We start from the raw sequence: 18,209 nt of genomic DNA on the forward strand, positions 1-18,209 counted from the left end.
CGTAGACAACTTGTGACGACGGTACAATCTCTCCATGATTTTAACTCGGTGTCTCTGTGGTGTAAAACGTAGCTTATTAAACTGAATAACAATAAATGCAAATTATTACGTGTTTTGAGAGCGAATCATTATCTTCCTACGTATTACATTGATGACACACCTCTCGAAACCGTGACAAACTCTGTATAGCTTTGAGTGCATATTAGAAGCGGTCTGACCTGGGGCGCTGACTATAATTTTGTTCTAAAAATGCTAACTTAATGTTATGTTATCTCCGCCGCAACTTTTCAAGGGCTCCTTCTTGTTTGAAACCTGTTCTTTAGAGTACAGTAATACGGTCTAAACTTGAATATGCCGATGCAGTATGGGATTTACCAACTTTTATTTCTGATTTGTGCATGTACAGCATATGCGAAATATCCTACCTAGAGACCTGGTAAATGCAGTGGATGTTTTCCTTGGCTCCAAAATCCGGGAGACTGACGGAAGGGATTGCTGCAAAAAAGCCACAGAGGTGAGCCACAAAATGATTTTACGTCAGCTTAAAAAAGTCATTCAGCGCGTATTTTGCTAGGTGCATTTGGAAAGGAACAACCTTAGAGTAGGTATTTGGCCAATTATATATGCAGAAGGCTTATTCGCAACGAAGCGTTGCAGCAGGGCTGCCGGAATAATGGCAGTGTCAAATTTATTCACTTCACAAATTTCGTTGGGTGAAAAGAATATATTTGAGAATATTCTTGTTGTAAAAATTTCTGGAGAAATTCGGAGAATCACCTACCAATGCCTAGCATTCTTATGCCGCTTGTGTTTAGTGTGAGTTTTTTTAAAGCGATTTTTTGTTGTAAATCCTGTCCAACGAATTATCTACATTTATGATATCATGATGATTAGAAGATGAACATTCGTGAAATCTGCATTATTGTGGAAATGCAGGTCGTTATACGCTTTGCTATTTTCCGTACTTTTTCATATTTCTGTTATTTATTATTTTTCAAAATTTTATTCAACCAATTATCCCAATTTGCGCTGAAACTTCGTGAAATCTGTATTATTATCGAAATGCCATGCGTAGTACGTTTTGCCATTTTCGGTAATTTTTAACATTTTTTTTATTTTTTCGGAATTTTGTCCGACCAATTATCTCCATTTACGTTATTATAGCGATTACATTTGGAACTGTCGCGAAATCAGCATTAGTGTGGAAATGCCATGCGTTATACATGTTGCCATTTTCCTAACTTTTAAAATATTTTTCAAAATTTCTTCCAACTAATTATTTCCACGTACAGTCGCCAGAAAACGTTTGCGGGATGTGCAGCGGGTGGCCGAGCGGCGCAAAACTGCATTGCTGCGCCATCTGTAGTCGGCGGGCGCCGGGTCGAGGCTCAATGAACTGGCGTGCCTTCCGAACACCAACTGCCAAAAGAATACGAATATTCTTTGGCCGCTCGCTTGCCGGGCTTCCGGTGAACATCGCTTCCAAAAGGAAAAAAACAGATATCCCAAGGCCGTACGTCGGCCGTTCTTTTTCTGAACATCGGCCGCCGAAAGTAAACTGAATATCTGGCAGCCGGGGTACCTGCCATTGTTTGTCTGAACATGGGCGGCCGGAGAAATAGCGAAGTGCGGGTGGCCGAATCTTGGCCGTTCAACGTATGATCAGTGGCTGCAAGAACCAGGATGCTGGCCGGACATGCCAGAAAGCGGCCGTAGACGGGCATGTCTTGGGACACTCTTTCTGTGCGGCCTGGGTTCTTGGGAAAGGGCAAATGAGGACGTAGCACCTATAAAGCCCGCATAATTGTCTTCGTCAATTGGATTCTGATTGACTGGAGCGCGTGATACACAATCGGCGTCGCTGTCCTTGCGACGTGACTTGTAGATTACAGTCACACGGTATTCGTGTAATCTGAGGCTCCAGAGGGCGAGGTGGCCTGATGTGTTTTTGAGATTGGCCAACCAACAGAGGGAATGGTGGTCGGTCACCCTTTTAAAAGGATGACCGTATAAATATGGCCGGAAGTTAGTGGCGGCCCACACGACTCCCAAGCATTCTTCTGCCGTTGAGCAGTTCGTCTCTGCACCCTCCGTGGTGGCTCAGTGGCTTAGGCGTGGTGCTGCTGAGCGGAAGGACACGGGTTCGATTCCCGGCCTCCGTGGCCGTTTTTATGATGCAGGCGAAAAGCAAAAACGCCCGGGTGTTGGAGATTTCGGCGCACTTTGAAGATCCCCAGGTAGCCAAAATTAATACAGAGCGCTCCACTACGGCGCGCATTATCGCCTGCGTAGTGTCGGCGCATTAAACGTCATAATTATTCAGATAAATTAATTCGTCTCTTCGGAAAGGGTGCGGCTTGCAGGATCTATCCCTTTCTCCATGCCATCTTGCCACTGCACAAGCACGGTACCCAGTCCGATTTCGCTTGCGTCGGTGTGCAACTCGCTGTTGGCATCGTCGTCAATGTGGCCAAGTATTGGCGGAATCTGCAATCGATTTTTAAGTTCCTCGAACCCACCTGACGGTTCGGGGCCGCAAGAAAATTCTGCGCCTTCTCGAGTCAAGTGAGCTAATGGTTCGGCTATTGGGGGAGCAGCTATTCACGAACCGTCTGTAGTACGTGCAGAGACCCAGGAAGCGGCGTACAGTCCCTTTGTTCGTTGGGTCTGGAAATGAGGCGACCCCAGCCATTTTCTCAAGCTCAAACTCGCGAACCGCTGGCGCTTGTCATACATTTCCTTATAGTTTAGCCCAAAGAAAACTGCAGGTACATTTTAGGCAACATATACCTAACTAACCGGCAGGGCCCGCGTTCATTTAGTTAGGAACGCTCATTGGGTTGCTTTTTACGGTAGTAAGCAAAAAAAAGTGGCAGTGCAACGCCGGCACGTGCGGGAGGAAAACCAAGCTCAATAAGTTGGCTTGCGATTGCGATACTCCTTAAAGCGATACTTTGGCGCAGCAGGAGGGCGCTGAAGCAGCACTCACTCGTGGGTTCTCTCGACGGCATCGATGATGAGCCTCTGCATCCGCTGCGCGAACTGCGTCTCAGGAAGGGGCCGCGAACTGCGTCTTAAGCGAACGCACATCATAGACACGCCACCCTAAAGTTTTTGCCAAGCGTCGCGCTGTCGAGCACCTCGTGCGGTCACAGCATACTGCCCCCTCCTCTCCCCCGCCGCACACTGGGAGAGCGCTGGCTCGCGCCGCCACGGCGAACCGCCCTGCCCACCCAATTTCACGACACTCTCCTCCTTTGCTTTCTTTCACTCGTCGGTCTTCCCATTGTTCGCTTTTTTTTTCACTCGTTGGTCTTCCCATTGTTGGCTCGGTCACGACGACGACGACGCGGATCAGCCCAGAGACGGCTGCGCCCTAAAAGAACAGAACTCCCCGCTGGTGCAGTTTCAGGCAGGGGGCGCGCGAGCACTGCGAAGGCGGGAAATTTGAATTGAATCGGGTGGTAGCAGTGCGCGGATAACGGCGCTACAGCCCATTATGGCGAATCACTGCTTTGCACTTCTGACAGCTCTTACATTGAGTGGAACGCTTCTATTTTTTTAAAATTATTCTTTCTTGGGCTACTTAAATGCTAAAATGTAGGTCTTCATTTGTGTTTCTATCGGTATATTTATTTATTTATTTACTATTTAAGACATACTGCAGTCCGAAGACCAAGCAGGTGGGCAGGGATTAATTACATAAAAAAAGCATCAATCCGCATGGTAAATTGGTACATATTTCTGAAAACAGTCAAACAAGTGTGAGAAAACAGAAAGAAAAAATAAGAAACTGACAAAAAACAGGAATGATAGCAGTACACAAAGAAAAGTAGCGGCACAGTGAATGTTTAAAATATTGCACAAAGTACACGCTTTTCAAAATCCGACACATCACGCGCCGAAAACACATCAACAGGCAATCTATTCCGCTGCTCGATTGTGCGGGGAAAGAAGGAGTGCTTAAAAAGATTAGTGTGTGCAAAAATTGGAGTTAGATTGTGCTCATGGGTGTGTCTGTCCCTCGATTAAGCTGCACAGCCAAAGTATAAAAGAAATCTTGAACGAGACATTTACATAGGCAAAACGCTTCCAAGCTACTGAATCTGGCGGCACTGTTGATGCTTGTCAATATTGCTGAGCAAAAAGAAAACATGCGTTTTTGATGCAACAAAAAATAAACAATTAACAATTTTATTGGACTTTTCATTAAAAGTACATTGCTTCTTGGCTGAATGAAAAACGCGCCCTGGACTTTCTTCTCATTTTTATTCTGAAAGTGCAAAAAGTGCTTACATCCACTCTTGTTTTAGTGTTCCATGTGCAACAGTAAGAGAGGTTCCGGTACATGGCCGGAGCAGCGCAACTCGGGAAACGTGAATTGACTAGAGAAAACTTGTACTCTGTTTTTTTGCGGGAGGAACCAAACGTGAGTTGTAGAGCGGGAGCGGTTTTGGGAAAAGGAAGTGAGATATTTAGGTGGCTGCGGCGGCAGAATAATATCGTTTTTCGAACACATTTGCAGCAAAGAGTAAATACGCGGCCATTTTTTATTCAATACACCGATTGGCTGAAACAGATAGTGGTTTATTTCACAGCGTATTGGCTTCTTTTGCAACGGCTGCATGGAGTAACAATGCGTGATTCCCGCTAATTAGAAAAGTTTTCAACTCACCTATCTGTAGGCTTACGAAGCACTGAAGCAAAGTTTGCAATAACGGAATTATGGAGGCTGCTTTTCCGTAACAGTAATGCACTTTTTTTTTTCAGGTTCGTGGATGTTTTGGCATCGTGCTCAGTACCAACTCTGATAGTGCGGACGAGATAGCAGTGGCAGTGGACGGAGTACGCAAATCCGTGAGCCGGATTCACCTCGACTTCGTTGGAAGGGCTGTTTACGGCGACTACAGTTGAGTGGTCACGAGGTGTTGTGTTTTATTTATGAACATTGTGAGTGCTTACTCGTGCACCTGTGAACTACCTCAGACCGTGCCCGTCCACCGTCCTCCGGTGTGGTCAATCTCTCTCCTGTCCATAACTATTACAATCATAATTTGTACATCATCATCACGAGTCACTTGGTTGTGAAATCACGGTCTTGAAAGTAAAAGACGGAACTGTTTGATCTGCTGCCTCCCTGAGTGAAGCGACCGGTCTCCTTACAAGTGGTGGAGATTGCGCTTGATCCCGACCTATACCTAGTCCGCCTGCACCCCTGGAGCTCCGTTCCAGCCGCCTTTTGCCGGCTCAAACCCATCAAATGGAGTGAGAACGCGCGCCGAATACACCCGCTTCTGCCTTGTCGCCATTCCTGGTGACCTGCCTCCAGTGCGACCCCCCGTTCTTCCGTCGCCTTCGTGGCGACGGCGTCGAGGACTTTCTGCAACAGTACAACAGGGTCAATCAGTTTAACTGATGGGATGACGGTTTTAAGCTTCAAAATGGCACAGGAATTCGGCAGAGAAAACGTTCTGTCCATCAGCAAGTTCCGGATTCGCGTGGGGTAGACAAGCAAGGCTGCTGTCGGTCGTAGTGCGGCTTCATTCGGACCACGTGCACTACCTCTCGAGTTCGTCGGACGCGTCGTGAGCAGGGTGCCCTTCCATCAGGTGCCACTTCATAGTGGACGTCGCGAAGACGGCAAACAACTTCATATGGCCCGAAATACCGACGGAGAAGTTTTTCGGAACGTCCGCGGTGTCAAACTGGTGTGCAAACCCAAACCCCGTCCCCGGGTTCGTAGAACACGGCCTGCCTGTGCTTGTTGTAGCACGTTGAATTGTTGTAGTACTTGCTGACGTTGAATTCGCTGCCGTTCTAGCTGGCGTGCTTCCTCGGCTCATTGCGCAATTTAGTCGACGTCGCTGTTTTCATCCTCTTGAACCGGTAGCATGCAATCAGTAGTCATAGTGGCAGTGCGACAGAAACCAGCTGAAATGGAGTCATTGCCGTGGTCCCCTGAGCTACCGTGTGGTCCGCGAATGTTCCTACGCAAGACCTCATCCAACGTTTTATGCTTACGTCGACATATAGATTGACAGCACTTCGGTTAAGGTCCTGTTAAGTCGCTGAGTCAAGCTATTGGTCTGCGGATGGTAAGCAGCTCGCCTGTGAGGGGTGTGGGTTAGTACCATGCCGGACTGCATGAGCCGTGCCGGTTTCAAAGGTAGAACCTTCCTACTCTGGCACTCGGGTCAGCTCTTGACCTAGTGTTCAACTGTTCGCAATAGCTCCGGCCAATAGTATTTCTGGCGGATCGTCGCCACTGTATGGGTGACGTCCAGGTGCCCCGCTGAGGTTTCTTCGTGGCCAGCGTTTAAAATTTTCTGGCCCATTGCTGTTTGCACAACGAGTAGGAACGTGTCCGTACAGCACTCCGTTCCGGAGGCTAAAGGATGAGATGTTTTGGCCAAAGGCGTGCGCAATTTGAACATTGAGGCCTTCAAAATGCTGGATGACAAGAAGCAATTCAGGGGCTTCTCGTTGCAGTTGGGCCATTTCAGCAGGACTAATGACTCAGAGAAAGGGGAAGTCTTAATCGGTCTCTGGGCGGGCCGAACCGACAGACGCCCGGTACAAGCAATCAGCATCGCTATGCTTCCGCCCAGACTTGCAAACGACCGTCATGTCGTACTGTTGCAGCCGGAGACTCGATCTGGCGAGTCGTCCACATGGTTCTTTTAGGTTGGCCAGCTAGCACAATGAATGGTGGTCACTGATAACTTTAAACAGCCTGCCATAAAGGTACGGCCGTAACTTATTGATGGCCCAGAGGACGGCAAGGCACTCTCGCGGTGGTGGAGTAATTCGTCTCGGCTTCTGATGGGGTGCGGCTGGCATAGGCTAGAACTCGTTCGGCTCCGTCCTGCCACTGAAAGAGGACTGCACCACGACCGACGTTACTGGCATCGTTGTGGATCTCTGTATCCGGGTGTTCATCAATATGAACCAGTACTGGCGCTTTTTGTAGCCGGTCGCGCAAGTCACTGAAGGCAACTTCTTGCTCTTCTTTCCATGCGAAAGATACGTCGTCTCTTGTCAGCCGCGTCAATGGTTTCGCCAGGTCAGAAAAAAATTATACAAAGCGTATGTAATAGGCGGAGAGGCCTAGCAAGCGCCTAACAGCTTTTTTATCTCCTGGTCTTGGGAAGGCTGCTACAGCTGCCCTCTTCTCAGGGTCTGGTGCGACGCCTTCTGAACTGTCGCAGCTGTTTGTAGCTGAAGTTGCACTTTTTTGGTTTTATTGTCAAACTAGCCGACTTTATAGCGTCGAGAACCAGTCGAAGTCTGTGTAGATGGTCATCAAAGGTGGCAGAAAACAGGACGACATCGTCCTGGGAAATCATACACGACTGCCATTTTAAACCGGCTAAGGCAGTGTCCATCATTCGTTGGAACGTTGCGGGTTCCGAGCAGAGACCGAACGAAAATACGTTAAACTTCTAAATACCATCGGGTGTGACAAACGCGGTCTTCTCTCGGTCTCGCTCTTCAATCTCAATCTTACAGTACCCACTTTTGAGATCTAAAGAGAAGTACTTTGCATCACGCAACCTGTCTTAGGCGGCGTCTATTCGCGGAAGAGAGTATACATTTCGTATTGTTACACGATTCCGCTTGCGGTAATCGACGCAAAATCGTAAGGCTTTGTCTTTCTTTGCGACCAGCACAGGGGATGCCCAGGGGATGCCCACAGGGGATGCCCACAGACTTGTCGACGGTTGAATAACGTCGTCTCGTAACATTTCCATTACTTGGAGCCGAATGGCTTCTCTTTCCTTATCGGACACGCGGTGGGGATGCTGGGAGACGGGCTTGGTCGGTTCGTCGGCGATGATTCGATGATTGGCCACAGGCATTTGTCAAACTTTCGAAGAAGTAGAGAAACATTCCCGGAAATCCTCGAGAATGACTTTCAGCTGCTGTTGCTGGTCTGGCGACAGGTCTGGCCTGATGTGCATTATCCCGGCAATGTCTTTCGGAGCCGGTGCTTCATGACAACCTGTTCCTACAGGGCAAGCTTCTGCCGGTTGAATGAAGTCGTGCAGGGAGGCGATGGCGGTAACTTTTGGGACGTGTTGAAGCTCGTTCCAGAAATTTGTAAGCACGGCATCCGCACAGCCGTTATGCAGGCGGATAAGGCTCTTTTCAACACAAATCTTTCGTTCTAAAAGCAAATTAATGTTGTTTTCCACTAGCCGTTCGCAACTTTCAGCCACGTCCCCTTTAACGAGGACCGTTACGCTGCTTCGGGCCGGTACCACGACGCAGCCGTCCACTACGCTGAGGGTTCAGAAATGCCCTGTTTCTGAATAGTTTCTGGCGATAGCGCGTTCTGTGGAGCATGTAACAGTCGATGTCTGTAGGTCGATGATGGCGCCGTTCGTTTGCAGGAGGTTCATACCCAGTATGATGTCCCTCGAGAATTCCGGGAGTACGATGAAATCGCCCACGTAGGTGTACCCCCGTATAGTAAACCTAACCGTGCATTGTCCTGTAGGGGTGGCCAGGTGACCGCCCGCCGTGCGAAGGTAAGGCCCAGTCCACTGCCTCGGCACCGTCCTGAGCTCTTTTGCGAGATTGCTGCTGATGACCGAGTAATCCGCGCCTGTGTTCACCAGCGCAGTCACGTCGTAGTCGTCGATACTCACGGCTAGGTCACATGTGGCTCTTTTCCCGTAACTTTCTAGCTGCGTCTGTTCCAGTGTAAGTAGTCGTAAACACGATGGAGGATCTTTGCTGGCGATCGTTTCGGCGGCCCCACCTCGAAAGGTCGCTGGTATCAGTTTTCCCTATGCGGGTTGGGCGAGCGGCGCGCAGGCGAACTAGAAAAGGAGGGCTCGGCGACCTGTAACGACGAAACGATGCTGGCTTGGTTTCCGGGCGAGAAGGAGAGCGCTGCACGAACACGTATTGTGGAATTTCGGCAGGTCTTTCACCGCCACGAGGGCAGGGTGCATTCGGAGGGAAACCTTGAAGGCCAGCACGACGGTGTCGGCACCTGTACAGATGACCAGCTTTGCCGCAGTGAAAACATAGTAGTAGCCCGTCCGGCACACGCCACAGGTCCGTCTTTCGTACGGCGCTCCGTCCAGTAAGAGGGGCGGGCGGGTTTCCAGGCTGGCGACAGAGAAAGACGCCAGTAGTCGACAGGGTGTATGCGCCCGTAGTAGCAGCGGCGACATTCGAAGCAGCGTACGTAGGGGCTTCTTGCAGAACCGTGGGGTATGTCGCCGCGTTTTCCGAGATGCGTGAGAGCAACTGCAGGTCGAGGTTCAGCGGTACCGCTTGCTTTGCCTCCTCTTTCGCAACTTGGGTTAGAGAAGCATACTTCGGTGTGGCATGAGGCAGTTGTAGTAGGTGAAGCTCCACCCTAATTACTGAGCGGATGAGCTCCCGCAACACGTCACGGCTGTTCCCCATGGCAGCAGATAAGACGTCCTCCGACGCGCAAGCAGGGTGGCGGTCGTGGTGGTGGTGGTGGCCCGAAAAATGGCGCATACCCATTTAGGGGGATTGGCCAAGAAGAGTTATGTTTTCATTACAATCAATCATGCGAGGCAAAATAATGGAGCAGAAGAAAGAATTTGGTCTAGGTTAATGAGAGAGAGAGAGAGAAAACACGAAAAAAAACAGAGAGAAGAATAGGAAAACTATAGTAAAAGTCAGCCTAATCGGAATGTTTTTAACACTGCAGACGAGCTGTCTCCGAAATGAAGGAGTGGATGGCGTTGCACACGTCCCTATGGCATCGGCCCAGCCTAGTCCCCCCAAACGACAAAAGCACCGGTACAGTTAAAGGCAGTCCAAGACGTAGCAGGGGAATCTCCAGCAGCCTTCTCCGATGGTTAGAAAATCGGCGGCAAAAAAGAAAGAAATGCTCTTCGGATTCAATTTCTTGGCAAAAGTGGCACAAAGGGGTGGTTATCAGATTTGCCCTGTATAAATACCGATTAAGTGGTGGCACACCACAACGAAAAGAATTTATCAATACTTCGTACAAGCGAATTTGGCATAAACTTCTCTCCCAGCGGTACCTGAGGTGTTCAAGTTCAGGAGAAATGTTCAGACCATGGTCGGAGGCATCTTGATTGAACAGGCATTGGCGATAGCGTGCCAACAACACGCAAGAAAACGGGGGAAGAACCTCGACGATCGGTAAAGCCAAAGCTGTTTTAGCTAATATGTCAGCGGTTTCATTGAGGGTTGACCCACAGTGGCCGGGCAGCCAAACGAGTCGAATCTCCCGCACATGAGTGGGGACGCAGGAATAAAAAGTTTTGACAATAGGATGTAAAGTTTCTGAGGAGAGAGCCATGCACACGGACAAGGAGTCGGTGAGTAGCATCACGGAAGAATTCGCCGGATCAAGTTTCAGGATTGCAAGGAGTAGAGCAAAAAAGTCTGCATTAAAAATGGGGATAAAATCTGGTAATCGCAATGAAAAAGACCAGTTCAATGTCAGAGAGAAAATGCCCATCCCCACCTTTTCGCCCATCCCCACCTTTTCGTCTAAAGAAGAGGACAAGGTCCTCTTCTTTAAGCCGGGGCGCACACACCCACTCTCGCTCAACGAGGGATTGACCGCATCGCCACTCTGCGCTGTTTGAATGTCTTAGAGCTGCCGTTGAATGACTGGACTGTGAAAATATATAAGTACATATACAGGGTTTCCGAGCTATCATGCACCATGATTCGAAATAAAAAATTACGCCCATCTTCCCGCGAGGGAACCCTGGTATGATGCGACGCATCGGGGGGTTAAATTGGTGTTTCCGATGGCTTGATTCTCTAAATCGGGTGAAACGTTGTGACGCGAAGTCGAACGAGAGCGAGCGCTGACTGAACCGCCGCAGCGCGCTACCCGCTTTATATTCACAGCGCCTGAAGGAGAGGAGACAGCGGAGGAGAGTCGCGCATGCGCGCACTTGCGCGACGGGAGCGCAGCGAAGCGCGCGCACGCAGCTGTTGTTTATGATAATGAGACGGAGTGAGAGTGTTGCGCACAGCTGTCGGAGAGAAGAGCGGAGGAGAGTCGCGCATGCGCAGGTGGCGTGCGGACGCCGCCGACGCCGACGCAGGAGGGACATGCCTCAGAGCAAGAGATGCGTCGCATCTAAAAAGAAATGGGGAAATTCGAGCAAAACTAGTGCATAATGTTTCCAGTACTGTGGAGCCGCGTACTGTGGAGGAGACGTAACTAATGATTTGTAACTAATTATCTAACTCGAGAAGTACTCTCCTTATATTGTCGCGAAGGCAAGGACGATGCAGTTGTCTTGAATGAGAAACACGTTTATTGGAGCGAACTTGTGCTCCCCTAACAACTCAAAAGAATACAGAGGCAGCGAAGCAGCGGTCAACAAAGTGACTTGCACAGGCGAGTGTCGTCGAATCGAATGCCCCGGCGTCCGCACTGCAGGCTTTTTATCTTTTGGCGCGCGTGGTTCTCGAAACGTCGATTCGCATCGAGAACATAGTGGATCCAAGAAGATTATTCTGGGCTGTTCACGTTAGATCGGAATGCTCTCCCTATCACAACAGATAACACATGCGGCACAGAAAGAAAGAATGGAACACGCGCTTCCCTTGGCGCAGAGATAACACAGACCGGCGCAGCCGGGCGGTAAAAGCAAAACACAAATAAACAAACCCAATGTATGGTTCGCGGCATTACCCCCCCCCTCTAAGAGTGCATCGACCCGATGCTAACATAAGCGACAGTCCGACCAAATGAAAATAAAAGTTAGTCATCGTCCGTAGAAAGGTTTTAAGCGAACCACGTGGACGACTTCAGGCCGCGTGCGTCGTCGTGATGTGCCGGAGTCACCATCGGGGATCACTTCGTAGGTAAGTTGGCCAACACGTCGTAGAATCTGGTAGGGTCCGAAATACCGTCGCAGGAGCTTCTCACTGAGTCCGCGTCGTCGGATGGGAGTCCAAACCCACACACGATCCCCTGGTTGGTACTCGGCGTCTCGGCGTCGGAGGTTGTAGCGGCCCGCATCCACCAGCTGCTGGTCCGTTATACGAACTCGAGCGAGCTGGCGGGCCTCCTCCGCACGTTGAAGATATCCGTGGACGTCGGCGTTGAGGTCGTCGTCTTCTACGTGCGGAAGCATGGCGTCGAGCATCGTAGTCGGCCTTCTACCGTAGACAAGCTCGAACGGCGTCAGATGTGTCGTCTCCTGGATAGCCGTGTTGTACGCAAACGTGACATACGGGAGCACTTCGTCCCAAGTCTTATGTTCAACGTCAACGTACATTGACAGCATATCTGGGATTGTCTTGTTCAGACGTTCTGTTAGTCCGTTCGTTTGGGGGTGGTACGCCGTCGTTCTTCGGTGATCCGTGTTGCTGTAGCGTAATACTCCTTGCATCAGCTCCGCAGTAAATGCCGTTCCGCGGTCTGTGATTAGGACTTCCGGGGCTCCATGTCGCAGCACAACTTGGCTTATAAAGAACTTCGCCACTTCTTGTGCAGTCCCCCTCGGAAGAGCGGCGGTCTCTGCGTAGCGCGTCATGTAGTCTGTAGCTACGACAATCCACTTGTTCTGTGATCGTGACGTAGGGAACGGGCCTAAAAGGTCCATTCCAATCTGTTGAAATGGTCTCGATGGGACGGCGATCGGTTGCAGAAGTCCGGCGGGTCTTGTCGGCGGCGTTTTTCGTCGCTGGCAGTCACGGCAGCTCCGGACGTAGTGGGTGACGTCAGAGGTAAGGCCGGGCCAGTAGTACCTCGCCTTGATTTTTCCAATAGTGCGGGCTGTGCCCAGATGTCCGGAAGACGAGTCGTCGTGGCACGCTTCCAAAATTTCGTCACGAAGGTCCGCGGGGATGACGAGAAGGTAATTCGCTCTTGTTCCGGGGCTGAAATTCTTCACAAGGACGGAGTTTCTCAGGCTGAATGCTGGTAAGCTGCGTTTGAAGGTCCTAGGAACGGCAACGTTGCATCCCTCGAGGTACTCGATTATGACGCGTAAGTCGGGGTCGGCACGCTGCTGGGCGGCTAGGTCGCTCTCCGTCACGATCCCGAAGAACGCGCTGTCTTCATCAGAGTCTTGTGGTGGTGGGTCGACGGGGGCGCGGGACAGGCAGTCGGCGTCGGAGTGTTTCCTGCCGGATTTATAAACGACTGTAACGTCGAACTCCTGCAGGCGCAAGCTCCACCGCCCAAGACGGCCAGAGGGGTCCTTCAAATTGGCGAGCCAACACAGCGCATGGTGGTCTGTTACAACCTTGAATGGCCTTCCATACACGTATGGGCGAAATTTTGAAATCGCCCATATAATAGCCAGGCACTCTTTCTCAGAGGCAGAATAGTTTTTCTCCTCCTTCGACAGACCACGGCTAGCATAGGCGATTACCCTTTCGGAGCCGCTTTGCTTTTGGACAAGGACGGCACCCAAGCCTATATCACTGGCGTCCGTATGCATTTCCGTTTCGGCATTTCCGTCGAAATGAGCGAGCACGGGCGGGCTTTGCAGGCGTTTTTGCAGCTCGCCGAATGCTTTTTCTTGGTCGTTTTCCCTTCCCAGCTGAAAGGGGTGCTATCTTTCGTCAAGCGCGTGAGTGGCTCTGCAATGCGTGCGAAGTTTGCGACGAAGCGCCGGTAGTATGCGCACAGCCCGAGAAATCTCCGCACGCCCTTCTTGTCTTTCGGCCTTGGGAAGTTCGCAATGGCTGAAGTTTTTGCCGGGTCAGGTAGGACTCCCGCGGCGTTGACGACGTGGCCCAAGAACTGGAGTTCCCCGTATGCGAAACGGCATTTTTCAGGCTTCAGCGTCAACCCCGACGTACGAATGGCCTCGAGTACAGACTCCAACCTTGCAAGGTGTTCGTCGAAAGTCCGGGCGAATACCACTACGTCGTCGAGGTACACGAGGCAAGTGTGCCACTTCAGGCCAGCTAGCACAGTGTCCATGACTCTCTGAAACGTCGCTGGTGCTGTGCACAGCCCAAACGGCATCACCTTGAACTCGTATAGGCCGTCTGGGGTTATAAATGCAGTCTTCTCTCGGTCTCTCTCGTCCACTTCAATTTGCCAGTAGCCGGTCTTCAGGTCCATCGATGAGAAGTACTTCGCGTGGCAGAGGTGGTCGAGGGCGTCGTCGATTCGGGGGAGGTGTACACGTCCTTTTTCGTGATTTTGTTCAGTCGCCGGTAGTCAACGCAAAACCTTAATGTGCCGTCTTTTTTCTTTACGAGTACGACGGGCGCAGCCCAGGGGCTTTTCGATGGCTGCATAATGTCATCGCTCAGCATGTCGTCGACTTGAGTCCGGATGGCTTCCCGTTCGTGTGAAGAGACGCGGTACGGTGACTGTCGGGTAGGTCGGGCTCCATCTTCGGTTATTATTCGGTGCTTCGCTAGAGGGGTCTGACGTAGTTTTGCGCTCGACGAAAAACATTCGCTATAGCGGCGCAGAAAAGCCAATAATTTTTTCCGTTGTTCTTGCGGTAGCGCGGATTCACGTCGAATGGCTGCGGGAGCTTGAATGTTTCTACGGGTGTGCGTTCAATGTCGGCGACTGCGATCACATCACTTGCTTCTTGCGTTTCTTCGAGGAACGCAATTGCAGCTCCCTTGTTTAAATGCTGGTACTCTTCGGTGAAATTTGTGACCAAAACGTGAGATTGGCGTTGCTTAAAGTGCGCAATGCCTCTTGCGACGGAGACACCGCGGTCGAGAAGCAACCTTTGATCACTCTCTACGATACCGTCGATGTCAGAAGCAGCATCCTCACAGTAGACGGCGATCATCAAGCTTGCGCGGGGTGGCAGGGTGATGTGATCGTCGGCGATCCTGACAGCAGCACGGTGATCGGGGTTCGGCTGCGGCGTCGTGGAGTGATTGGAGGAAAATGTTATCGACTTGGTCTGCAGATCAATTATTGCGCCGTTGTCCGTCAAAAAGTCCATTCCGAGAATCACGTCGCGGGAGCAGTTAGGCAGAACGACGAACGCCGCAGGGTACGTTGTGCCGTCTATGGTGACGCGCGATGTGCACGTTCCACTTGGCGTCACGAGGTGGCCTCCTGCTGTGCGTATGTGCGGACCGTCCCATCTGGTCATAACTTTCTTCAGTTTAGACGCAAATGGTCCGCTCATTACCGAATAGTCAGCTCCCGTGTCTACGAGGGCGACTACGTCAAAGCCGTCGATGGACACCTTGACGTCAGATGCAGTCGTCCTCGAGTTCCGGGTTCGTCGGGGCGTCGTATCTCTGATTGTACGTGTTGATGGTCGGGCACTGTGCATCGTCGTTGTCGTCGTCTTCTCAACGGACGTCTCGGTCAGGTCGGGTACGCGTCGCGCCGTGTAGCTGTCGTCGTGTTCGGGAGTCTCGTCAGGGTTAGGTGGGGTCGTCGGGATGAGGGCATGTCGTGAATCACTGTCTTCAGCGCGTCCTTGCGTCGTTGGAGGGTTTCTAGTTTTTCGCCGTAGAGAAACTTCACCTCCAGAAGTTGCCGCCTTTAGTTTCCCCCGCGTGGGCTGGGGGACCTTCCACGGGCGAAGTCAGCGTTGCTACGGCGGTTCGGCGATTGGTAGGGGTAGGGCGACGGCGAACGGTTGAAACGCGCTGGGCCACGGCTGGTTTCAGATAGATACTCGTCGATCTCACGTGGTCGTTGGCCAGGGAGAGGGCGAGGTGCGTCGACGGAGAAACCACGCAGTCCGAGTCTCTTGTATGGGCAGCGACGGTAAATGTGGTCGGCCTCTCCGCAGTGGTAGCACAGAGGACGGTTATCGGGAGTTCGCCATACGTCCGTCTTCCTCGGCGTCTGGTTTCGGGCTACCGGGGGTCGGGCGGGTGACAGTGGGCGGCGGTACGGCGGGGCCTCTTGACGGCGTGTTGGAGCAGGGCGGGGTCGACGAACAGCCGCGGAGTATGTCATAGCTTGTGGCTCTCGGGGTACCTCGGATGGCGTAGAAGTTCCCAACGCTTGTTGCACTTCTTCTCTAATCACGTCGGTGAGGGAAGCGCCTTGGGGCTGCGGCGGCGTTGGGAGAAGTTTCCGCAGCTCCTCTCTCACAATTGCGCGGATAGTCTCGCGTAGGCTGTCGGCCGGGATCCGCGTGCTGCCAAAGTCGTTCGCATTGGCCGCGCCAACAAAGTTGCGGTCATACTGCTTAGCACGCATTTCGAGGGCTTTCTCAATGGTGCTGGCTTCGGTCACGAATTCGGCGACGGTTTTGGGCGGATTTCGGACAAGTCCAGCACACAGTTCCTCCTTCACTCCGCGCATTAAAAAGCGCACCTTCTTTTCTTCCGTCATTTCGGGGTCCGCGCGGCGAAATAGCTGCTTCATCTCCTCAACGAAGATCACGACACCTTCGTTGGGGTGTTGCGTGCGCGTTTCCAACAAAAGGGCGGCTCTTTCTTTCCGCACGACGGTAGTGAAGGTCTTAGTAAACTCGCTTTTGAACTGAGCCCAGTTTGTCAAGGAGCTCTCGTGATTCTCGATCCAAGTGCGAGCCGAATCTTCCAAGTAAAAGAAAACGTGCCGGAACGTTTCTGCGTCGTCCCACCTGTTGAATTTCCGGACGCGCTCCAGTTTCTCCAACCATTCTTCTGGGTCTTCTGCGGGGGCTCCTCGGAACGATGGCGGTTCCCGGGGCTGCTGCAGGACGATTGGCGACGTTGTTTCTTGCACCATGGTGTTGGTTGCAGCGTTCCTTTTCTTGGGCCCTTCTGGCATCAAACCGAACTCGGGCGGTAAATCTTGCAGGCGGGGGCTGGCTCTTGTTGGACTGGCTTGGCGGCTTTTCGAGGTTGTAGTGGGCATGAAGGGTGCGTACCCAGAACCTCGACCAGATGTCGCGAAGGCAAGGACGATGCAGTTGTCTTGAATGAGAAACACGTTTATTGGAGCGAACTTGTGCTCCCCTAACAACTCAAAAGAATACAGAGGCGGCGAAGCAGCGGTCAACAAAGTGACTTGCACAGGCGAGTGTCGTCGAATCGAATGCCCCGGCGTCCGCACTGCAGGCTTTTTATCTTTTGGCGCGCGTGGTTCTCGAAACGTCGATTCGCATCGAGAACATAGTGGATCCAAGAAGATTATTCTGGGCTGTTCACGTTAGATCGGAATGCTCTCCCTATCACAACAGATAACACATGCGGCACAGAAAGAAAGAATGGAACACGCGCTTCCCTTGGCGCAGAGATAACACAGACCGGCGCAGCCGGGCGGTAAAAGCAAAACACAAATAAACAAACCCAATGTATGGTTCGCGGCAATATTTAAACTGTAAGTGAGGCACTTTTAGGTACCCACGAGAGGCATTTACCTGGGTTATTTCAGCGGCCAACTAATTCCGTACTCATTTATTCTGACTGATAAAGAGACCCCGCGAAATATGAAAAATACCACGTGACAGTGCTCCCGCCTGCCTCCTAAAGCAATGCCCTTAAACAGGCGGCCTCTGAGTTAGCCAGAAAGGAATAGACAAAAGAAAGAAGAAATCGCTACTGAGTTCGTGCCTTATTTTCCGCACGCGCCCCGTCAAACTTGCTGTTGCTGTTCCTTCCTTGCCATTATCAAAGTGATACGCTGTCTATTCGGGCGGGTGACAGGCGAAGCAGTTGCTTTCAATCAGCTTATTTGAGGGCGCTGCATAATGATGCGGGCGGGAGCCCCGTCACGTGGTATTTTTTATATTTCGCAGGGTTGCTTTATCAGTGAGAAAAAGTTTGCAGAAATTCAGAGAAGTATCTACTAATACATAGCATTCTTAAACCGCTTGTCTTAAGTGTGAGTATATTCCAGCCATTTTTTAAATCTAAATCCTGCCCGACTAATTATGTCCATTTACGCTTTTATAGTGATTGAAAGTGGAGATTTCGCAAATTCTGCATGTCTGCATTGTGGATATGCAGGGCGTTACATGGTTCGCCATTTTACATATTTTCTATTTTTCTTCTTTTTTTACTGTTTCAAATTTCTTTGTACCGATTATCTGATTTAGCTAATATAACGTATATAGGTGGAACTTCCGCAGAGTCTGTACTATTGTGGAAATGCAGGTCGTTATACCATTCCCCATTTTCTGTATTTTTTCATGTTTTTTTAGTTTTTTAAACTTTGTCCGGACAATTATCTCCATTTAGGTTGTTAAAGGATTACAGGTGGAACGTTTGCCAAATCTGCATTATTGTTGAAATGCCGGCGTTATGCATTTTGGCATCTTCCGTATTTCTTATAT

The 18,209-nt window shown here is 50.9% G+C and overlaps 1 protein-coding gene across 7 annotated transcripts in view; it reads left to right on the forward strand.

The window, feature by feature from the left end:
* Positions 1-18,209, forward strand: part of LOC144147085 (uncharacterized) — a 256,503-nt gene that overhangs the window by 51,866 nt on the left and 186,428 nt on the right. For 6 of the 7 annotated variants that reach the window (XM_077679133.1, XM_077679135.1, XM_077679131.1 and 3 more), the window contains 2 exons: positions 407-514; positions 4,771-4,909. In XM_077679133.1, the coding sequence (XP_077535259.1) occupies positions 407-514; positions 4,771-4,909 (247 nt within the window). The remainder of the gene's footprint in view (positions 1-406; positions 515-4,770; positions 4,910-18,209) is intronic. The other variant, XM_077679130.1, reaches the window with a different exon arrangement.

This window comes from Haemaphysalis longicornis, unplaced genomic scaffold, assembly GCF_048455015.1.
Source record: "Haemaphysalis longicornis isolate Haplotype H1 unplaced genomic scaffold, Haemaphysalis longicornis Haplotype H1 scaffold_7, whole genome shotgun sequence".
Lineage (NCBI taxonomy): Eukaryota > Metazoa > Arthropoda > Arachnida > Ixodida > Ixodidae > Haemaphysalis > Haemaphysalis longicornis.